At 34.9% G+C, this 25,747-nt stretch overlaps 1 protein-coding gene across 4 annotated transcripts in view; it reads right to left on the reverse strand.

Moving 5' to 3' along the window:
• Positions 1-25,747, reverse strand: part of IFT81 (intraflagellar transport 81) — a 105,961-nt gene that overhangs the window by 41,984 nt on the left and 38,230 nt on the right. For all 4 annotated transcript variants that reach the window (XM_079942315.1, XM_079942314.1, XM_079942316.1 and 1 more), the window contains 3 exons: positions 25,077-25,240; positions 23,672-23,767; positions 15,161-15,307 (listed from right to left, as the gene is read on the reverse strand). In XM_079942315.1, coding sequence (XP_079798441.1) covers positions 15,161-15,307; positions 23,672-23,767; positions 25,077-25,240 — 407 coding nt within the window. The remainder of the gene's footprint in view (positions 1-15,160; positions 15,308-23,671; positions 23,768-25,076; positions 25,241-25,747) is intronic.

Below are 25,747 nucleotides of genomic sequence, written 5' to 3' on the forward strand. Positions count from 1 at the left end.
AAATGGGCAGAAGACCTAAATAGACATTTCTCTAAGGAAGACATACAGATGGCCAACAGGCACATGAAAAGATGCTCAATATCGCTAATTATTAGAGAAATGCAAATCAAAACTACAATGAGGTATCACCTCACACCAGTTAGAATGGCCATCATCAAAAAGTCTACAAATAATAAATGCTGGAGAGGGTGTGGAGAAAAGGGAACCCTCCTACACTGTTGGTGGGAATGTAAATTGGTGCAGCCACTATGGAGAACAGTATGGAGGTTCCATAAAAAACTAAAAATAGAGTTACCATATGATCCAGCAATCCCACTCCTGGGTATATATCCAGAGGAAACTCTGATTCAAAAAGACACATGGGGCTTCCCTGGTGGCTCAGTAGTTGAGGGTCCACCTGCCAGTGCAGGGGACACAGGTTCAAGCCCTGGTACGGGAGGATCCCGCATGCCACGGGGCAGCTAGGTCCGTGTGCCACAACTACTGAGCCTGTGCTCTAGAGCCCACAAGCCACAACTGCTGAGCCTGCGCACCTAGAGCCCGTGCTCCGCAACAGGAGAGGCCACCGCAGTGAGAGGCCCACACACTGCAACGAAGAGTAGCTCCCTCGCTCACTGCAGCTAGAGGGGGCCCACACACAGCAACGAAGACCCAATGCAGCCAAAAATAAATAAATAAAATTTAACAAAAGACACATGCACCCCACTGTTCATAGCAGCAGTATTTACAATAGCCAAGACATGGATGCAACCTAAGCGTCCATCAACAGATTAATGGATAAAGAAGATGTGGTATATATACATGATGGAATATTACTCAGCCATAGAATGAAATACTATGAATACCAAAGAATGAAATACTACCATTTGCAGCAACATGGATGGACCTAGAGATTATCATACTAAGTGAAGTAAGTCAGACAGAGAAAGACAAATATCATATGATATCACTTACATGTGGAATCTAAAATATGATACAAATGAACTCATTTACAAACCAGAAACAGACTCGTAGACACAGAAAACAAACTTATGATTACTGAAGGGGAAGGGGGCATGGTAAATTAGGACTATGGAATTAACAGGTACACACCACTATATATAGAAAATAGATAACATGGATTTACTGTATAGCACAGGGAAATGTATTTAATATCTTGTAATAACCTATAATGGAAAAGAATCTGAAAAATATATACATAACTGAATCACTTTGCTGTACAACTGAAACTAACACTGAGACTAACAACTATACTTCAATTTAAAAAAAGAATAGAATATTCAATCATTGGACCCCTTACTTCATAATGCATAAAAATCAATTCCAACTGGATTACAGACTTATATGTGAAAGACAGAATGAAAACTCTAGAATATAGGAAAATATTACTATGATTATTGAGATAGTAAAGGATTTATTAAATAAAACACAAAAAAAGCACAAACTGAAAACAGATGTTGATAAACTTGACTTTGCTAAAATTGAGAACTTTTGTTCATCAAAATATATATTAAGATATTAAGAATATAAGTCACAAGTTGGGAGAATATATTTACAACACATTAATCCAATAAAGAATTTGTATCCAAAAATACATAAATTAAACCTACAAATCAATGAGAGAAAGGCAAATAATCCAACAGAAAAATGGATAAAATACTTGAATAGTCACTTCATAGAAAAGAAAATCCAAAATGGCCAATAAGCATATTAAAAGACGTTTGACCTCATCTGTAATCAAATTAGTAATGCAAATTAAAACCACAATAAGATACCATTGTAATACCCACCCAATTAGCAAAATTAAAAAGTCCTTCAATACTAAGTGTTGTTGAAGATGTGGAGGAAATAGCACACCTATACACCACTGAGAGTGAGGGATACATAATTTAGGACAATAGATTGGAAGACAACTTGGCATACCTACTAAAGTTGACCTGTGTTCACCCCATGCCCCATCAACTCCACTCCCACAAACAGCAGGGTTTCTCACACTTAGCTATGGTGATGGACCAGTTTTTAAAAATTTCTAACCATTTGTGGACTGGATACTTTTATAAAATAACAAAAATGTCTATACAATATCAAATTACTATAAACGTTTCTAAATGCTTCCTCTTAATTTATATGGTTGTGGCTTAGTAACTTAACAGTTTGTAGACTAGAACTGGTCTTCAGACCACACTTTGAGAAGCACTGTTCCAGGGCAGTTCATCCTGAATGGGGTATGCTCCAGTATATTCATGTGGCACAAATATTATGGGTGTGCCAAGATGTGCAAGATATTATAAAGAACTCCAAAGCCAGTCATCCTCAGCTATAAGCAGCCTTATCCTTTTACCTCAGTATGCTAAACAATAACCATTTTCTTTAAGTGTCATATTGTGAAAAAAGGTAAGAAACGGAACACTACCCTGGAAAAACCCTTGCTCATAGTCACTGGGAGACATACATAAGAATATTGATACCGTTTTACTTTTTTTTCCCATAAATTTATTTATTTTATTTATTTATTTTTGGCTGTGTTGGGTCTTCGTTGCTGCGCACGGGGTTTCTCTAGTTGCAGCAAGCGGGGGCTACTCTTCCTCGCAATGCATGGGCTTCTCATTGCTGTGGCTTCTCTTGTTGCAGAGCACGGGCTCTAGGCACACGGGCTTCAGTGGTTGTGGTGCGTGGGCTCAGTAGTTGGGGCTTGCGGGCTCTAGAGTGCAGGCTCAGTAGTTGTGGTGCATGGGCTTAGCTGCTCCACGGCATGTGGGATCTTCCAGGACCAGGGCTCGAACCCGTGTCCCCTGCATTGGCAGGCAGATTCTTAACCACTGCGCCACCAGGGAAGCCCCCCGTTTTACTTTTTAAACTACGTATTTGTATTAATCTAAACAATTATGATTAAAAGAACAATCCACCCCAAAAAAGCCCATCACCAACAAAAACCTAACAGCTGATAGATTTTATTTTGAATAGACTTAGGGTATTAAAAATTAAATTTACTCATAATTCTGTGTAATAATAACTTATCTGAGCAAAAATTCACAAATTTATAAATTAATCATTAAAGGTCCTAGGAGCAGTACAATAGGGTCACAGAAGCAGTTCAGAGAGTTGTTGAGACCAACGGGCTGTGTTGTCAGAGAAACATGATTTCAAATCCTGACCCCACCACTTAAAGTGACCTTGGGGAGGTTTCTAAATAAGATCTATAAAACGTACTAAAGTTCTATAAAAATTGAATAATGGATAATGATTAATAATATCTGTCATTTTGTTTGAACACAGTTAAAAAGTACCTAGAAAATGAGATAATTTACTGTTCCTTCTAAATACTAAGAAACAAGGAAATGTCAAGTAATTAGAACAAACAGAAGAGTAAAGGTCTAGGGGTGACACAATGCTCTTTAGAACTAAAACAGAACAATCACTACTGCAAGAAACTACAAATCTACATACTCTGAGTACAACTATGTAAAATGTTTGTATGTATGTCTATGAACCAAGATTGGGAGAGAATGAAGAAATAAAAATAGCTGTTGTGTTGGGCAGGTAGGGTTATGAGTGAATTCTTTGAGATTTATTTCTTAAATATTTAAGTTAAAAAAATATTTTAAAGGAACTCTGGCATAGGAAATAAGCAATAAATCCTTGGAATATTAAGGAAAAAGTTTTCAATAGTGCACTATAGCAGGCCAATCAAGCAAAGATTGCCATTGTGCAGGAAGGCCCATTATAGCAGTTATTACTAATCATTTGGTCCAATACACATTTGTAATCTAAATTTGTCATTTATGAAAGAGCAGCCATCATTTTAGATGCTGAGATCAGTAAGATTAATGTTTTAATTACTTCTGACTTCAGAACCGATTTTACAGACTCAGCTCCTCTGTGATCAAAATGGTATTTGACAGATCTTCTTTCTCCTTTACCCATTTAATATGTTTTAGAACCTTTAATAGTAATGATCTAGGCAAGCTTTTTAAAAGGACAAGGCAGCTTATTTCCCTAAGTATGTAACCATTTACAAATGCTTTTCAAGCTTATCTGGAACTCAAAAGTATTACTGGATTCCAGACATCATTCTGGATATTTATGTGGAAACAAGAATCTCTGCTCCTGTTGCAAATTTCCAACTCAATATCTGGTGTGAAACTATTTTCACAGTAATTAGCTGTGAAGACCTTATACAATAAGTACTTTATATTGTCCAGAACCACAAAGAACCATTTTTTAAAAATACTATTCCCCCTTTTACAGGGAAGAAACCTATAGAGAAATTAATACAACTCATCAAAGTTCAGAAAGTTAGAAAAACTGGAATAGAATGAATACTTCTGTCCTCAAATCCTGTTAGTCCACTATTCATGCTATTTTCCACTTATTAACTAAATCACATCTTTGTCAGGTATTTCATCAAATGATTTTTAAGCACAGAAAACTACAGAAATAGGCCCAAGAGAGTTAGGTATGAAATGGATAACACCAACTGTTCAAGAGTAGAACGAATATGCCCAAATGGCCATAATTTTTTTTACCCATTTGTCAGTGTTCCTATTTTGTCTGAATTCAGACTTGCAGAAAACCTGAAAAGGCCATCTTTTAAGTCATGCTTCATGTCATAAATCATTTGGACTCCCTGAAGTCTCGTCTCAGAGTTGCTATTTGCTTTAAGGCATGAAAAAATGTTTTAAAGCAACTTTTGTGTTCTGCTAAAATGTTAGTCTTTTCAAATCACCCATCATAACAAGTGCAATATATATAGACATACAAATACTACTCAAACCTTTTTCCAACCTGTTAGTACTATGTTTTCAACTTTAAATTAGAAAATCTCACCAAGCCAAGCATAAACAATGCAATTACCCACATATGGTAGTGGATAGTTAACTGCTGATTCTCTTGAGAGAGTCTATAATAAGCAATATGATATATGCTAGTAGAAATCTGTCTTAATAGAAACTTGTGGTACAGGAACATCCATCTGGGAAACACAGGTAATCATACCATCCAAGGTCTCCCTGCTTCTGTTATAAATCAAATCACCACCACACAGCTGTTACTATATCTCGAATGGAGATTTCAACTGCTGTCCAAGCAGTTAACTCTCAAAAAAAATTTCTATGAAAAGTTTTCACGTTTTGAGTTAACATTGTGGGATTACCTAAACTGCATATATAACACCCTACTTCTATTACAGTGAATTGGGCCAAATTTATTTGATTCTGTTTTGTTCCATCTCCTGGGAAATTTTAGGGGCCTTAGGTCCTGCTATGAACTCTAAAGAGTGTAATGTGATTTGAAAGGCTCTAAAAATATCACAGGTTTGCCTGGGCTCACTTAGAAGGGTGGATGATTCAATTACAAGTGTCAAAATTTGATTCCTAATTTTTCAGAATCTGACAGCTGCAGCTAATCTTGCCAGGATCCCTTATCTTCATTGTGCTTCTCTTTGAAGTATTTAAAGAAGATTTCATAATCTTTGCAATTTAGCTCTAGGATTTCTGTCAGTAGCTGTAGAATGAATTGGTTGGCTCTTTCTTAAGCTGCTTATTCATATTATTTGATCAAGCACATTGTAAAAGTAGCCATTAACTGCAAAACAGCTGAGCTTCTTGTAAGGTTTGGGAAGAAAACATAACGAACTTTAAACCCGTACACCATAAACCAGGAGTGACCTTTCAATGCATGAAATGACAATGGAACCTTAACCAAAGGTTCATTTGTTGCTATAAAAAATTTCAGACTCAAAAGGCACGCATTCATTTCAATCACAGTTCTGAGAAGGGTACTAGCATGACATCATTGGGGCTAATTTTTTGTTTTGCTTTTCAAATAATTAATGCAGAGATTCAGAGGTACCAAGGTGATGAAAACGGTAAAGACCAGTAGCTATTCAGCACTACTACAAGAAGTAGAGCTTCTATTCTTTGCTCTTCCATAAGTGAGACAAAATCATTAGGCTCAGATTGTTGCCTATGAATGGGTAAAAATCATATTTACCATGTGCTGTGTTTTGTCACACAGAGGGTTTTCTTCCCTTTTTTCCCCCAGATTTATTGAGATAGAATTAACATACAATAAACTGCATGTATTTAAAGTACAAATTGTTGCTGTTGTTCCATGCTATGATAGCTTCATATTTTGGGACAGAATTTTAATATTAAGTGACCTTATTTTTCCATAATTTGAAGTGTTATAAAAATGTTTACATAGAAATATCTTGCTTTATGCAGGATTCAGTGTGAGAGGAGATAGAAAAACAGTGTTATAGCATAGTATAATAGTTAATGTTCATAATTATGACTCTGAGTTGTCAATAAAAGGTTGCTGTGATCAGTATGATTTTAAGATAACAGAAAGAGCTGAAGTAGCATGTCTCCCACGAATCATACCATGTTACTATTTTCCCAGCTCACACCCCATAACCCTGAAATGTATTCCCATACCACTCTGTTAATGTGTGTTCTAACATACAGCTCACTTAAGATCACTTGTTAAATTTCTGACTCCCCTAAGAAACCATTAAGCTCTGTGATGGCAGGACCATATCTCTTTCTCACCACCATTTACTTAATAGTTGGCATGTAAAAGACACTTGGTAAATGTGTAGAAAACCTGAATAGAACTGTATAATCTAATCTAGATACATAATTTTTCATTAGAAAATTGATAACATTTAAAATGTCTTGGTACTTCAGTTGATAAGGAAAAATTATTTATATGTAAGTCTTCCTCCTAACCATAATTGTTTATTTTATTGTATAAAGTTATTTTTAAATACCTAATCAGAAACATAAATTTGCCATGTAATACAGTAGCCCCCACTTATCATAGCATGGAACAACAGAAACAACTTGTACTTTAAATATATGCAGTTTATTGTATGTTAATTATATCTCAATAAGACTATTTGGAAAAAACAGGGAAGAAAACCCTCTGTGTGACAAAACACAGCGTATACAAAGCTAAGAGACAAATGACAGATTAGAAGAAAACAATTACCCAGATTAATCCAGAATATAGGTAAAAATATGAGAAACAGATAAGGAAAAACATTCAATTAGTACAAAAATGTGAGCGTACTTTGTGCCACTGAACTGTACAGTTAAAGATGGTTAAAATAGTATGTTTTATATTATGTGACTTGTACCACAAAAAAAATTAAAAAAAAGAAAATACATTCAATCCATTAGAAAAAAATGAAGAAAGACAATAAAAGGGCAAACGACAGAAGAAATACAAGTGACCAAACATGTATGTGGACAGATGTTCAATCTTAATCAAGAAAAATGAAAATTAAAATGAAATACTGTCAGAATGATAAAAAAATAAAGGACTGAGGATCAAGTGCTGTTTTAAATAACAGAGGAAACAGATGCTCTTGTATGCCCTTGGATGGAATAAAGAAATTGTACATACATTCTATAGAACACAATGTAGCAATTAAAAATTTTAAAGTACATGATAATAATTATTATTATAACTGTAGGTAGCATTTATGAAGTGCTTCCTATAAGCCAGCCACTGTTGTATACTGCTAAGTTGTATTAACTCATTTAGCCCTCACAACCACCATATGAGGTGAGTACTGTTATTATCTCCACTTTATAGATAAGGAAACTGAGGCACAGAGCAGTTAGGTAACTGCTGTAATTAACTGTTAGGTTGAACATCTAATAGGTGGCAGAGGTGAGATCTGCACATAGGTGTTCTGGCTTCAGAGCTGATCCTCTTAACCTCTAGAGAATAGCCTCTTCATTTACTGACATGGAAAAATCTCTAAGACGTGTTATTAAAAGCAAGTTGCACAATACACACGGTATAATACCATTCATATTTTTTAAAACTCACAAAACGGTATTATCTGTATCTGTATCTATCTCCAGAGAAAGGACTGAAAGGGTTTACAAAACTGGTGGCAGCGGTTTCTCTTTGGAAAAGGGTCTAAGGGACTGGGAATGGGGATAGGAGGTAATCAATAGGGACTTTTGTTTTATGTGTATTGTTTGCTTTTCAGACCATGAAAATGTATTCAGATATTACTTGCATAATGTGATTTTTAAAATATTATTCTATTTTATTTTATTATTATTATTTTTTATACCCTGGAATAAATCCTACTTGATCATGGTGTGTGATTCTTTTAATGTATTGTTGAATTCAGTTTGATTTGGGGATGGAAAAAGGTATTCCATGAAAATGGAAACAAAAAGTAAGCTGAGGTAGTAATATTAATATCAGACGCAATAGATTTTAAAACAAAGACTATAGCAAGAGATGAAGAAGGACATTACATAATAGTAAAGGGATCAATCCAACAAGGAGATATAACAATCATAGATGCATTCAAGATAGGAGCACCTAAATACACAAAGCTAATATTAACAAACATAAAGGGAGAAACTGACAGTAACACAATAACAGTAGGGGACTTTAATACCCACCTACATCAATAGACAGTTCATCTAGACAGAAAATCAATAAGGAAACACTGGCCTTAATGACACATTAGACCAGATGAATTTAATAGATCCAGAAAGAACATTCCATCCAAAAACAATAATAATACTAATCCATCTGTATCAGGGGTCCCCAAGACCATCCCCAGGTTCAATGATTTGCTAGGAGAACTCACAGGACTCAGCATAAAGTCATATTCTTGGCTATGTTTTATTACAGTGAAAAGGTACAAAGCAAAACCAGCAAAAGGAAAAGGCACATGGGGTGAAGTCAGGAGGAAACCAGGGGCAAGCTTCCAAGAGTCTTCTCCCTTAATTCCTCCAACAGCGAGTTGTAACAATACGTGTGAAAGGCTGCCAACCAGGGAAGCTCATTAGAGACTCAGCGCCCAGGGTTTTTACTAGGGGCTGGTCACGTAGGCATACTCTGCCTAGCCCATACCAAAATTCCAGACTCCAAGAAGGAAAGCAGGTGTTCAACATAAACCACACTCTGTACATACAGTTTAGGCACGTGAGCCATTCTTATCAAGGAATGGTGGGAATTCTAAAATCCAAGCTCCCAGATGCCAGCCAAGGGCCAATCCTGCAAGCAAGTTTTTCTAAGAATAGCAGTTTCAGGCTTGCTATGTTAACTCTTTTCTGCACACCATCCTTTCCATAATCCTTGTGATATTAAAATGCAGTTCTATTATGTCTTTCTTTAGTGTTTTGTTCTCAGCTAATTCATAATTAATTCTTTCTGTGAATGTTTCCAGACTTTTCATTTGTTTTAGTCACCTTCATCTAGACTCTGGCTTGACTATGTCTTTCTTAAAACATGAAGCCAAAAATGTAAAATAATATTCCAGGCATAATTTCACATAAATGGGATATTATATTTTTATTAATCGAGTATAATTAAAAAAAAATTTTTTTTTTTTGGCCAAGCCATGCAGCTTATGGGATTTTAGTTCCCCGACCAGGGATTGAACCCTGGGCCCCGGCAGTGAGAGCGTCAAGTCCTAACCACTGGAGTGCCATGGAATTCCCAACATTTTGTTTTTTAAAGCTGCATTATTATTGGATGATTTCTGAGCAGCAGATAAAACTCAGATTCTATGACATTATTATTTATAATCCCATTAATGACACTTTGTTTGCTTAAGCACAATGTTTTTAACTACCAAGATGATTTTGAATCACAATTCTATCATCTCAGATTGACTATTCCTTCTAGCTTCCTGTCATGTCATGTGAAAATTATTAAGGGTTCTGGAGCCAGACTACTGCAATTCACATCATGGTACCACTAATTACTAGCAATGTGACCTTGGATAAGTTAGCGTAAGTCCTCTGTGTGCCGTAGTTTCCTTATTTGTAAAAACTAGTAATAATAATCATATCTATCTCATATACCTCAATGAAATAAATGAGATAATGTACATAATAAACCTATTATGCTATCTGGCACGTTGTAATTACATAATAAACATTACTTATTATAATTAATCTAAGTTATTGATAAGAATAATAAATAGGTCAGGATCAAAGTTCCATAGCATTTTGGGGTGATTCCTCTCAGAGATGAAGGCAGTCAAAATTCTTTGAGAATATCAATTCCATGAGACTTATACTTTATTATGTATTTAAATCCAATATAGAAAACTTCATGATATAAAGGAGAGTTAGATATTATTATAAATTTTCAGTTATGTCAGAAACTGTAGTCTCTAAACTTAACCTTTTTATCACCTAGCAAACACTTGTTTGAAGAGAAAGAAATCAAGATAGACTAGACTGGCAAGAAAATCTCCATCACTAAGAAGATAATTTCAACTGTTTGAGAAATTCCTACCTATGTCAGAAGTCTGGCAGAATAAGATTTTGCTGTGCTTATTCCTGTATATTGACTACAAGGCAATACAATGAAAATACAGTGTTAAAGTGATAACCAAAGTATAAGAAAAGCAAGAAGTATTTTTAGACTCTTCATCTTTTTTAATAAGAAAAATCAAGGGAACACAAATGAAAACATCTAGTAAGAACAAATGCCCGTAGCACTTGTCATGTGCAATCAGAAGAGCTAAAATTCTTAGACGAAATATAACATCTGGAATATTGACTTTAATGGCAGTAGGAAGCATCAAAATGTACTTCAAAATGCACACCTCTAAAGAGAAAATGACAAAGGAATATAAATTACTATATGTATAGTATTTGTTACATTTATCCTTACACAGTCACATTCCTAAATTTTTCCAAGAAAAGATTAATCAAACATCTACATATGGATAATCAAGGAATGAAGTTTCTAGCAAGTTTCTAGCAGGCTTTTGTTTCCAGTTAATGACTGTCTACAATGTGGTCCTATTTAGAGTCAAATATGAATCTTAAAATTAACTCATTCTAATAGTGTCTTGAAGAATAGCTCAGCATTCACTTAGGAGCACAGCTGCTGAGGCATTCAGATTTGGATTCAAATCCTTGCTCTGCAACTCACTGTGTGACTTCAGGCAAGTTACTTAAATTTCTCTAAGCCTATTTCCTCAATAATAAAATGGAGATAATATTTACCTCATAGGCTTTTTGAGAGGATGAATTAGCATATGTTGTATGTGTGTTTTATTGTAGTTAAATATACTTAATGTAAAACTTACCATTTTAACTATTTTTAAGTGTACAGTTCTGTGGCATTAAATGCATTCACAGCACCAGCAACTTGTGCAACCAGCACCAAGGATATGTTTTTGTTTTTATTTTATTTTATTTATTTTATTTTTATTTTTTTTGCAGTACGCGGGCCTCTCACTGTTGTGGCCTCTCCCGCTGCGGAGCACAGGCTCCAGACGCACAGGCCCCGGACACGCAGGCTCAGCCGCCATGGCTCACGGGCCTAGACACTCCGCGGCATGTGGGATCTTCCCGGCCCGGGGCACGAACCCGCGTCCCCTGCATCAGCAGGTGGACTCTCAACCACTGCGCCACCAAGGAAGCCCTGTTTTTATTTTTATTTTTTAGGTAAGAAGCAGATTTACTTAGAAACACACTCCAGAGTGTGGGTCATCTCAGAAGGTGAGAAAGGCCAAGGATATGGGTTTTTAAAAAAATAAATTTATTTATCGTATTTATTTATTTTTGGCTGCGTTGGGTCTTCGTTGCTGTGTGCGGGCTTTCTCTAGTTGTGGTGAGCGGGGGCTACTCTTTGTTGCGGTGTGCGGGCTTCTCATTGCGGTGGCTTCTCTTGTTGCAGAGCATGGGCACTAGGCGTGTGGGCTCAGTAGTTGTGGCTAACAGGCTCTAGAGCGCAGCCTCAGTAGTTGCAGCGCACGGGCTTAGGTGCTCCACGGCATGTGGGATCTTCCTGGACCAGGGCTCGAACCCGTGTCCCCTGCATTGGCAGGCAGATTCTTAACCACTGCGCCACCAGGGAAGCCCCAAGGATATGTTTTTAAAGTGCTCAAGATTGAGCACACAGGTATTGCTTGGTGAACGGCAGCTAAAATGACTCAGTGCTATCTCATCACATCTTGAATCTGTGCAATTTATTTTATCTCTATTTCATATTTATTTCTACTGAATTGCTCCCAATCTGGAAAATACTAATATCAATTTTTAAGCTGTAAACTGTATTACTTACTTTCAAATTCTTCATCCAGGTAAATAAATACATAAAAATATTAAGAGCTAATACTTATTGAGCACTTAGTATGTGCCTGGTGCTATTCTAAGCACTTAACAGGTATTAACTAATTTAATCCACACAATAATAATTCTAGGCGGTATATACTAATAACTGTCACATTTTACATGTGAATACAAAGAGGTTAAGGAACCTGGCCAAAGTCACCCAGCTAACTGGCTGACAAAGCCAGGATCTGCACTCAAACCAAGTTCTAGAGACCATGCTCTTAGTTATTCCACTATCCTGCTTCTCCCACATGCAGTAACATGGGGCCCACAGGAATGATTACTTTCAGATGCCAGATGTTATATGTTGACTTAACCTCTGAATTTCTCAGAAGCTTGGACATCCATTATTTCATGTGTTCTTCCTAACGACAATGAAGAGCAACTTCTCCCATTTTACAGATGGAGAAGTCATTTTCCTTAAGGTCAATAGGAACATGTGAGAGAGACCTGGATCCTGCTTGGCCACTTATTAGTTGTGTAAATCTTTACTTTTCCTGAGTTTCAACTAATTGTAAAATGGAAATAACAATAATATCTCTTATAAGAAGAAGAGAATATATGTTTGCCAATCATCTAGCAGAGAGCCTTATATAAAAATTGCTCAATAAAGGTTACCCCTCCCTTTCCTCATTCTCCTATTTGTGACTCCGGGCATAATATTCTTTTCAAACACCGTGCTACCATTTCTTGATACCCTCTCACCAACTGCATTAACAGATTGGTGGTAAAGAACATGATTTTTTGGTAATTACCATGTGATACCAAATGAAACCTTAGTGAAGTCCAGCTATATTATATAATTTTAAGTATAACAAACTTTCTCCCTTTTGTCCATATGGTCTACCACTTTATCAGAGTAGAAAACAAAATTGGTCTACCAAGATTTGTTCTTTATAAAATTGGGCTTAATGTTCCCCAATACCTTCTGTTCTTTTAGGTGACCGCCAAATGATTTACTTGATTTGTTCTAGTTTCTGACCAAACATTGTTTAAAAATTAAGTTGACCTCATCATATCCAAAGTTATCTTTTTCCCCTTTAAAAAAATGTGTCTTTTTCTGTCATCAGATACTTTTCCTATTCACCATAATTTGTCAAAGATAAAAGCTAATAGCTTGGCACTAGGTTCTTTTCCATCACATTTGCAGAGAGAGGATATCTAATACTGAATTATAAGCAATATTCATGCCAAATATGGCCATAGCAATTGGTATTTCTGGTCAAACGGGCAGCATTTTCCTAAGAAAAAATTAAAATGCTAGGAGATAGCATGTTCTCTTACAAAACGAAACTGCTGCATAATTAATATTTTTTTCCTGGATAGCAAGGATATCACAAAGCACACTCTGTTGGCTTCCAAGTATCATTTAAAATACTCCCATGTCTTAAAGCAATCTGGAAGTGGATGTTAAAAGCCAAAGGAATTTTTTTTTGTACTGCAGGTTCTTATTAGTTATCTATTTTATACATATTCGTGTATATATGTCAATCCCAATCTCCCAATTCATCCCACCACCACCACCCACCACGCCCTCCCCCGCCACTTTCCCCCCTTGGTGTCCATACGTTTGTTCTCTACATCTGTGTCTCAATTTCTGCCCTGCAAACCGGTTCATCTGTACCATTTTTCTAAGTTCCACATATATGCGTTAATATACAATATTTGTTTTTCTCCTTCTGACTTACTTCACTCTGTATGACAGTCTCTAGATCCACCCAGGTCTCTACAAATGACCCAATTTCGTTCCTTTCTATGAAAGCCAAAGGAATTTTTCAATCAAGTGTTGACTTCTGAATTCTACTACCTTCCCAATAAGCTAGAAGGCATACTGGGAGGCTACAATCAGAAGCACCAGAGAAAAGTGGTGCTGTGGAAACAATTCATTTGTGTTTGGCATAGTTAAGGTTCATTGCCAATTTGTAACGGTATGAATTCAATAACTTTCCAAAGCCAAAAATGAAGTTTGGACCTGAGCAGCTTTTCAAAGTAGCTTTTGCTGAGGGCTAGTACTTAATATAAAATAAAAAAGCTGTTAGAGGTGGTAAAGTGAGGCAATGTTTAAGAATTAAAATATGACCTATTGGGCTTCCCTGGTGGCGCAATGGTTGAGAGTCCACCTGCCGATGCAGGGGACGCGGGTTTGTGCCCCGGTCCGGGAGGATCCCACGTGCCACGGAGCGGCTGGGCCCGTGGGCCATGGCCGCTGGGGCTGTGCGTCCAGAGTCTGTGCTCCGCAACGGGAGAGGCCGCAGCAGTGAGAAGCCCGTGTACCGCAAAATAAATAAATAAATAAAATAAAATAAAATAAAATAGAATATGACCTAGCACTTGATTTGCTAAAAAAAAAAAAGCACTGAGTTAAAGGCAAGATATTTTGCTTCAGTCATTCACTCTTTCTTGAGCTAAGAAAGAGCGAAAGAGCCCCTTTATGAAAAGGAGATGGGGATTATATTTTGTCTATAAATGACAATATTACTTGTCCTACTAATCTCATGAGTCTGACAGAAGGATAAGTGAAATAAGAGCTGTTAAAGCATTGTTCAAAATGTAAAGTAGATAGCAATGTAAGACATAATTATATTTTTAAAATTTGTAAGCATTTACAACAAAGTCATTTTATGGTGCCAGTCCCACTGGCCAACTACACATTACTGATAAAGTAACTTAGTGATACTTTCTCAGCCCTTTATGGAATTATATTTATCAAAAAATATGAATATTTGTCTTATCTGTCAGTTTCTACTCATTTGGTTTCACCTTTATAACTTAATACTTATAATAAATAAACCCAATATAAATCCACCTAATTAAAAAGTGAAAATTTGGAACATTATCTCATAAAAATCACTAAAATCTCCATCATTATATATCAAGAATATCTCAATATTACTGCAAAGAGCTTTCAGTTTTAAATAAATAGGCTTCATAAAATAAATTAACTTCTCATTATTGACAGTCAAAATAAAAAGTAAAAAAAATTAATGGTTTCAAACAAAAACAACACTCATATCCTTGTCCCATTAGACACCTCAACTTACTTCATCTCCCTTCAAAACTTCGATGCCATCAAATTCACGGGTCTGATTTGTCTTCGCTGACACTTCTCTCTCAAGGTTGGCTAACTTCTCCTTTGCCTCCTGAAGTTCCTCAGCTTTGGCTTCTTTTTTACGAGAAATGATGGATGCCTAATTGAGCATTAAATATGAGTGTAAAATAAGATATACAATCAACTTTCTATTATCTTGTGAAATTAAGTATTTTTTAGATTTTACTGAGCTAAATTTTCAATATCAGGTTGACTTCTCCTGACAATAATACCCCTTGCCCTACTACCTACTATCACCAGTTATATATTTAGTATGAGTATGCATTGTGTGTATATATATATATATATATATATATATATATATATATATAATACATTTATATTCTTTTTTGGCTGCACTGTGCGGCTTACAGGATCTTAGTGTCCCCAACAGGGATCGAACCTGGGCACCCGTGGTGAAAGCGCCGAGTCCTACGACTGGACCACCGGGGAATTCCCTGCAACGTATATTAAATAGCAACCTAAAAACATTATGGAAGACAAAAGCCCTGAAAATATAGGACGTATCAGCAGAGAAACAGAAATGCGATAGTAATAAAAATATTAAAATCTTGTTAAGTAACACTCAAATGCTAATGAAAATACCTTCTAGGTAAGTACAGAAGCTAACACTAGGTCTACTGTTTTTCTGCATGGTCGGTTTCCTTTCATTGGAAGAAAACAAGAATGCTTTATTCTCAAAACTACAACACAGGTCTTCTTATCTAAATTCATATCCATACTTTTAAAATAAAATGTTAAAACATTTATTATGTTTGGGGCAATCTAATAAATAAAATGCAGGTTCAAAATCAAACATCTGACTCACCAGAATTATGCAAACGTTTACACAATCCAGATGGCTGCTCTTAGCCATAATGGCAGCATTTTATATTAGTTAGCAACTCACGGGGGATTTCCTTAAATGAACCATGGCTGTACTGGTTTAAGAAAAACATTAGCTAAACTGTCTTCTCAAGTGAAATAGTACAAATATTTTCTTCAAACAAATTTGACAAGAAGGGGGAAATCTTTAGTCTAAACCCTTTAAAAAACTCTATTGTCCTCCCTGTTTAAAAAATGAAAAAAGACAGATGATGAAGGAATGTTTCCCTCTATAGAACTGTTTCAGCCAAAAAAAAAGAGAAGTAATGATTAGAGTACCAGAATTGTATAGGAATTGATGGTATGCTTCCTCAACATGATAAAATAAATAAATATAAACCTCAGCCCAAACCAGGATCTTATTTAATAGAGACATATGAGCATATATCCCGCCAAAGTCTGAAACAAGGTAAAAATGCCCAGCATCTCCACTACAATTTAATACTGTGCTGAAGGTATTTGCACACACCATTAGACAAGAGAAAGCAATTAGAAGCACAAGAATCCGAAAGGAAAAATTGGAATTTTCACAGTATATGATTATGTACCTAAAAAATCAAAAGAATCTACAGGAAATAAATCAATAGCTTTCATAGACAAATCAGTCAGAAAACATTTGGAAAGAAAAGCCCTCATTTATAAAAGCAAAAACCAAAATTAAATATGTAAGCATAAGTTTAACAAGAGAAGTTCCAAAATTTTATGAGGAAAACTATTCAACACTCCTGAAAGATACAAAAATAAACTTGAACAAATGGAGAGACATACCATGTTCTTAGATAGGAAGACTCAATATTGTAAAGATGTAAGTTCTAAGGTAATTGATAAATACAAGGCAACCCTAATAATTTTAAAAGTATGATTTTTTTCTAGAGATAGACAAATTGATAATAAAAGTTATTTGGAAGAACATACAAATAAGAATTGTAAGGGATTTCCCTGGTGGCGCCGTGGTTAAGAATCCGCCTGCCAATGCAGGGGACACAGGTTCAAGCCCTGGTCTGGGAAGATCCCACATTCTGCGGAGCAACTAAGCCTGTGCACCACAACTACTGAGCCTGCGCTCTAGAGCCTGCAAGCCACAACTACTGAGCCCATATGCCACAACTACTGAAGCCCACACGCCTAGAGCCCGTGCTCCGCAACAAGAGAAGCCACCACAATGAGAAGCCCACACACCGCAACGAAGAGTAGCCCCCGCTCACTGCAACCAGAGAAAGCCTGTGTGCAGCAACGAAGACCCAATGCAGCCAAAAAATAAATAAATTTATTTAAAAAAAAAGAATTGTAAGGAAACCCTAAAAAAGTAAAACAACTGGGGATGAAAATGGCTACTTTTATTAGATATTAGAACTTGATGATAAAGTTTCTATAATTAAAACAGTTAATATGGGTACATAAGCAGACAGGTCAACAGAACAACAGAAAATCTAGAAATAGATCCAATAGCATTTAAAAAATTTAAATAAAACAAAGGAGGACTCTCAAATCCATAGGGGAAAAATGGACTTTTTACCAACTGGTATTGGAACAACTGGATAATTGGACAGCATATACAATAAATACCATACACCAAAGAAAAATTCTAAACAGATCAAAGATTTAATTACAAAAATTAAATCACAGAATTCCAAAAAGGAAACTTGAGTAAATTTCTCTATAACTTTCAAGAGGGAAAAACATTCCTAAATATGACTTGAAACCTGAAATGATAAGTGAAAAAATTAATAAATTTGATTTCCTAAAAATGAAGAACTTTCCCATGGCAAAATAATACCATAAACAAAGTAAAAAGGCAAGTACCAAACTGGGGAAAATGTTACACTTATAAGCTAGATAAAGAGTAAATATTCCTGATATGTAAAGAGTTTCTAAAACTAGAAAAAAAAGGCCTACAGCCCTATAGAAAAATAGGTATAGATAGGAAGGGATAATTCACAGAAAAAGAATTAAAATGACTGTTACTCATGTGAAAAGATGCTCAACCTTGTTTATGGTAAGATAAAAAAAATTAAAACTATCATAAGATACCATTTCTCATCTACAAGGATGGCAAAAATCTTAAAGTTTGACAACATACTCTATCGGTGAGGCTGTAAGGAAACAGGTGCTTTCATACACTGCAGATAGGAATGTAAAATGCTAAAACCCCCATGAGGAGGAATTAGGCAATACTTAGCAAACTTACATCTACATTTATCGTTTGATGTAGCAATCTCACTTCTGAGACTATATCCCAAAGATACGCTGGCAAAAAATTGCAAAGACATAAACAAAAAGCTATTTATTTAAGTACGATTTGTAATAGCACAAAAATGGCAACAACCCAAATGTCCATTAATGGGGATTGGTTGAATAAACTGTGGTATAACCACTCAGTGCAGTATGTCTGTGAACAGGAATAAGCATATCCACTAGGACGGCTATAATAAAAAAGACAGATAATAACAAGTGTTGCTAAGAATGTGGTGAAATCAGAACCTTCATACACTGTTGGTGGGAATGTAAAATGGTACAGCTGTTTTGGAAAGCAGTCTGGCATTTCCTTAAAATGTAAAACACAGAATTATCATAGGAACCAACAACTGCACTCCTAGGAGTATACTCAAGAGAAATGAAAACTTATTTTGAAACAAAAACTTGTACAAGAATGCTCCTACCAGCATTATTCATAATAGCCAAAAAAGTAAAGACAACCCAAATGCTCATCAACTGGTGAATAGAAAAACAAAACGTGATATATCCATACAATGGGATATTATTCAGTAACAAAAAGGAATAAAGTATGTACAGATACATGCTACATCATGGATGAATTTTAAAAACTTTACACTAAGTAAAAGAAGCCAGTCACGAAGGACCACATATTGTATGATTCCATTTATATGAAATGTCCATGACAGGCAAATTTATAGAGATAGTTTGGTCTTTGGTAGGATTTGGGGGAAATGAGAAGTGACTGCTAATGATGGCTTTGGGGGTTATTTTTGGGGTGATAAAAATGTTCTAAAATTGATTGTGTAATGATTGCACAACTCTGTGATGCTAAAAACCATTGAATTGTAAATTTTAAATGGGTGAATTGTACAGTATGTAAACTGTATCTCAATAAAGTTATAAAGGAATAAAAATTATTTTACTATTCACAAGCATATATTAAGAAAAAAGCATGGAGAATAAAAGTGTATAATATGCTCTTCTTTCTCTGAGGATGGAAATATATGAATATATGTAATATTATTTTTAATGGAATAATAAACTATAAAATTAAAAAATACCTATGGGAGAAGGAAAGAATAGCATGGATAGCACAGAGGTAGATGCTAGAAACTTCAAATACTTCTTGTTTTATAGGTTTGACTTGGAATCATGTAAATATTTTAAATAATTATAAAATTAATCTCGAAAATGTAATCCATAAAAATCAAAATGACCATATATATTTATCCAGTTTCCTTTGTGGCCTAACCATACAGAAGAATTATTCCCAGTAACTTTAGAACAGTAATTTGAGTATATAACCCTAGGGGGATATATCCTAAAGACAACACAAACTAAAAAACAATTTTCAGCAGTAATCGTATTTTTGATGGTAGTATTGGTACTTTTATTTTGAAACTGTTGCATGTAATGCATGGATTTAAGCAAATGATGAACTATGTTGGTGCCAATGGAATGAAGCAAATAATGAATGCAATTATGTTGATGCTTCTGAGAACCAGAATTTTCAATTTGGGATAAGGAGGAAAATGGGAGATTGATGAGGTGAAGTAAAAACCCAGTAGTCCTGGAGGGCATTTCGTTTGTGGAACAGACAACCCTACACTTTCAAAACACAGATTCCAATGTCTAGTCATGGGTCAATTTAAAAGGTTGAAGAATATCTACCATTGGTCACACTACAGGAGGCCAGGGACCATCATATTAAAATGGGTGTTGGGTCTTTTCCTTCCAGAGCAAAAAAGGGGGAGGTGGGGCTTACTGTGGGAAGTCATAAACCACAGAGAGATTAACCTAATCATCCTGGCTCTTTTCCACACTCCACCATGCCAAGCAAACATCCTCTGAACAGTCAGCATGACAGTGCTTGGAAAAGAGTCATAATAATTACCCAGTATTTTCTGGATAGATCCTTGATACACCTTCTATATGTTTCTTTCATTCTAAAGTTGTTCTCTGAGGAGCTGATGTCTTATTCCAATAATGACCCATGCTTATCTGCTCTGATATGAGGCCATCTACTGAGCAGGAACCAATACTGTAGAATTCCCTCTTTTTCAGAGAAGCCATATCAAAAGGACTGCTAGCCATCAATAACTGAGCAAGAACTGTTTTTCTATAAACAAATATTGGGCAGAATGGCCCTCTCTGACAGCAAAGTAGAGATAAAAAAGTAATTCACCTAACTTCATCTCCTCTGTATTCCAGGGAATGGCAAATTGGAGATTTACTTACCTAGAATTTTAATTCATTCTTCAGGACCAAGTTAATAAAAGACCAAGAAACTCCTGATTAAACTGGATATGGAGTATTTTGTAGACAGGGCTGCAGATTTTGGCTTTGTTATATTTCTGCTTTCTCAGTTAACATTTCAGAGCTGAAACATTCCACATTCCCCAGCAGTGTGGGGGCCAACTCAGGCTTACAATTCTGACTAAAAATCACCCTGTGCTTCTAGCTTATCCGAATTTTCTGCCCCTCACTAAGCATTACACTATCCAGGAGATACACTAGCAAGTTGTGCAACTGAAAAAAACCCACACTTTTCATTTAGATTCTTGCAACTGTATCATATGTAATATTATCACTTTTTCTACATTTTGGTCAAATAAATTTTTATATCAACTAAAAACAAACAAACAAACAAAACCAGTAGTCTTGAATCTGAACTGAAAGGATCAGTATGAACTCATGGTGTACTTTATGAGAGAGAAAGAGAAAAAATACTTCCTAGCTCTGTCCACTAAAAAGACCTAAAAACAATGGCCACCCCAGTAGCAATGAGAAGTACTAATACCAGATTGTGGTCTGTAAATATCATTTCCTACTAAAACATATCAGGCTCATAGAAGAAAGTCTAATTCCAAGACTGGGGTAGGAAATGTAAAAGATGAGCCTAGAAACTATCTTAATCATACCAGAAAGCAAGGATGTTATCAAAGACAAATAGTATTTTAAAAGGACTCAGTCCTACCAGCCAAAAATGGGACAATTTAAGCATCATTAAGGGAAATGTCTGCAACCTAAATTTCATTACATCTATGGTTCATAATAACATTAAATAGATAAGAAACCAAAAAAATTAAAAACTAACCCTAATTAATCATTTTTAATGTTAGACGCAACCAATCCATTTTGAAAACTGAAAAATAAAAATAAGAATCAAGCATGTACCCTGACTTTCCTATATGAACTATACTCCAGGATAACCAAATAGCTGATGAGAGGAGGTTTCTCTTTTCAGAAGTAGTCCAGCTCCAACATCGCTAATTATTAGAGAAATGCAAGTCAAAACTACAATGAGGTACCACCTCACACCAGTCAGCATGGCCATGATTAAGACGTCTACAAATAACAAATGCTGGAGAGGGTGTGGAGAAAAGGGAACCCTCCTACATGGTTGGTCGGAATCTAAATTAGTGCAGCCACTGTGGAAAACAGTATGGAGGTTCCTCAAAAAACTGAAAATAGAGTTGCCATATGATCCAGCAATACTACTCCTGGGCATATATATGGACAAAAACATAATTCAAAAGACACATGCACCCCTATGTTCATAGCAGCACTATTCACAATAGCCAAGACATGGAAACAACCTAAATGTCTGTTGACAGATGAGTGGATAAAGATGTGGTACATATATACAATGGAATACTACTCAGCCATAAAAAAAGAATGAAATAATGCCATTTGCAGCTACATGGATGGACCTAGAGATTATCATACTAAGTAAAGTAAGTCAGAAAGAGAAAGACAAAAACAAGGTCCTACTGTACAGCACAGGGAACTATATTCAATATTCTGTGATAAGCCATAATGGAAAAGAATATAAAAAAAGAATGTATATATGTATAACTGATTCACTTTGCTGTACAACAGAAATTAACACAACACTGTAAATCAACTATATTTCAATAAAAAAAGTAGTCTGCTAATAAATGAAGAAGGAATCATAGTATCAACATTTTATTATCCCTAATGAAATAAATGGGCAGGCACTGATAATCAATGGCACAAAAAAAAAATCACAAAAAAAGAGACAACCAGACATTAGTCCCTCCAAATGAAAGTATAAAATACCACTTAGAGAATATTCTTGACCAAAAAAAAAAAAAAATCAAAACAGAACCTGTTCAAGCTTCTAGATCTAATATATAGGAAATACAGGAAACAGAGGAACATTTTAAAAGGACACCATCAGGCTGCAATCAGTAAAACACCAACTATGGGAAATGCTATAGGATAAATAAACAAGTTTCAATTTAAAAAACTGCAAGAAAATTATTAAATGAGTGGATAAATAAGTAGGGAAGAGAGCCTATAGATTAAAAGAGACAAATATATCAACCAAAGGCAGTGTATAAATCCTGTATGGATCCTAATTAAAACAAAGCCACTGGGGGAAAAAAAAACAGGAAAGGAAAAAAAGAAAGAAAGAGACAATCAAGGAAATCTGAACACTGATTGGATATTGGCCAATATTAAGGAAGTAATAAAAGTTTTCAAATGTGGTATGTTACGTTTTTTAAAAGTATTTTTTAAAGATACGTTCTGAGATATTTGTAGATGAAATTATATGAAGTCTAAGATTTGCTTCAAATAATCCAGTTGGGGCGGGGGGTATAGATGAAATAAGAATGGCCATGATTGCTATAGCTGAGGCACACTGAGGGTTTACTGAACTCTTTTCTCTACCTTTTTATATGGTTAAATTTTTCCATTATAAAAAGGTTTTTTAAAAAATTCTAGCATCCTTGAATAATGCTTTGTTATGTTGCTCAGTATTTTCTGAGGTTACAGAATGCTCTTCACACTAAACTCTTCTTGCCAAGGTTCTTGTCAGGTAATCCATGGCTGTCATTTGAGCCTTCTGTCTATTAATACATAACAACATATATACCCTCATGACTTCTGGATAAAATGATAAATGCCTTAGCACTAAAATTCAATTTATTCTGTATTTTTTCAAACTAACTCTAAACCTGAAAAAGTATATTGCCTTTAGTTCATTAAAGATTATAAATAGTCTTATTTATATCACTTAAAGTAAGCATTCATATAAAAAATCAAATTTCACACTCACAGATATAACCACAAAGAGCTCTATCACCACAGTTGGCAGACACTGAGGAAACTAAGCATTATCAGATATATTGAATTTCAAACCTGAACATGTGTCTTTTGTGTCTTTTCCACAAATTCTTTCTTATAATCTGGAGATTAGCAATGACAGGAGAACATTTATTCTTTGCTTCCTTCTCACTTTAAGACTATCGATAACACAGACCATGGTATTAATGAAAATGTTCACCAACAAGATTACAGACCTAAATATGTGAGCCAAAAGGAGTGGTCTTACCTGTTGCCTATATAGTGACAGTTTGCCTTCAATTGGCTCATTTCTCATCATTTTCTTTTCAATCAGCTGACTGATCTGTGTGTTTATTTCATTTATCTAAAACAGTATGAAAATAAAAAGGTTAAAACTCTGCCTATGATTACCCAAACTAAGGGACATCTGGCCAAACAAAACTTTGAATTTACAGTTGTTATTATCAGTAATTTGATGGGAGGATCAGCTCCATTAACATTATGAGTGGGCTGTTACGATTACTTTTAGAGACAACTTGCATTTCACAGTTCATGATATATATTTACACAATTTGATTACTTACATGGATTTAACCATCTATATCTAAATTATCCTAAAGTATTCTACATGAAATATTTATATATTACTATCAAAAAGATGATTTCTAAAAATCTGAAGTTATCCCTTCACCTAGGCTGTGACTTTCAAGTAACTGTAAGTGATAAAGCAAATCTGGACTAACATTCCCCAGGGATTTAGTACAAGGAATTCACGAACCCAGCTGAGAGTTGACATGAATGACATCTAAAAACCCTTCCTGTTCTAATGAATGATCTATGATTCTATAATAGCTGTCACTTATCCTATTGATTAATCGAAACTTTTCTCAAATGTAGTAAAACTGAATAAAGCCAACAGAAGCATATAGTCCTATAATAAATTTTTTTAAATTACATGGCTTTCAGTATAACTATCCTTTGAAAAACTAGAATTTTCCTGTTAATCTTATAACATTAAACTGAGCCAAATCTGACTTGGACAACTAATTTCTATACATAAATTAAAAGAATAAAATCATTAGAATTATGTATTTAATTGTAGTGGCTATTAAGCACATTAAAGTCAAAATCTTTCAATCAATTTTCATGATATTTAATTACTATTTTAAAAAATATACATTTGATTAGTGTTTTTAGGGAAGAAAAATGTTATGATACCAGGTTTCAATGAGCATTACAAGAAAGTTTAGTAATTCCAAAGCAGGCATAAAAAGCTAATAAAAATCATTAGCTTTAAATACAAAATTGCTATAACATTATTCTTGGAAATAAAAAGTAATCACATTTACGATATTTTAAAAATTGTCAACTAAATTATTATATTCTGAATATATAAACTTATGAGCCAATCATATACATTAATTTATATATCCAAGTTACCCACTTTCCTAATCAGTTGACTAGGTTTATATAACACCATGTGGATTAAGTGACAGCATTATGTGCTACAATTTCTCATAAAGAACAACTCCTCGTAAGAGCTGTCAGCTCTTAGCACAGGTTAACTTAAGAGTCAAGAGTAGGACACTATAGAAAGCAGTTCACATAATTTTCACAGGAGTGGGGATGAGATAAAATTGGAAGCTTATAAAAAGAAGATGATTGTTACTTACTTTAGATTCAAGTTCAAGAAGATCAGAATGACCCATAGCAGGCTCTGAAACCACTTTCTGTAAAAAATGCAATTCTTTTTTCTTGTTCTCTAATTCTTTAGGAAATTTTTCAGTTACCATATATGAATTAAACTTTATCTCCTCCTCTAGCCTCTTCATTAAACCTATAAAAATAAAATAAATGAATATTCAGCCCAAGAGAGTAGGTAAAGTGATGCTTTGTACATTTTAAAACATAAGACCTGGATAGTACGGCACATCCATTGAAAGCATTCTGTATAATACCTAGCATAGAACAATAAAAGATTGGCCACTGAAATTTTTTGCTGTTAATTAGAGTGATAATGAAGGACAATTTACATAGAAGAATATTTAAATTATAGAAAAAGTAATATTATGATCTTTCCAAATTACCACCTAATTCTTTTACAGTCCACAATATGCAAAAATAACCTTTACAGTGCCAAATATTTTGTTGGGTCATATTTTGTCATCTAAGTATTTAAGGAATCCATGAACCAAATGACAACACAAATGAAATCTAATCCAGGTTATTTCTTCTATAAGTGGTCATTTATTCTTCTTCTTTTGCAGTACTTATGATGCAATTTATATTTCTATTCTAATACTTCATAAATGGTAATACATTATCATTTTTAGCTTTAAACCAA

This window comes from Stenella coeruleoalba (assembly GCF_951394435.1).
Source record: "Stenella coeruleoalba genome assembly, chromosome: 14".
NCBI classification, from domain to species: Eukaryota; Metazoa; Chordata; class Mammalia; order Artiodactyla; family Delphinidae; genus Stenella; species Stenella coeruleoalba.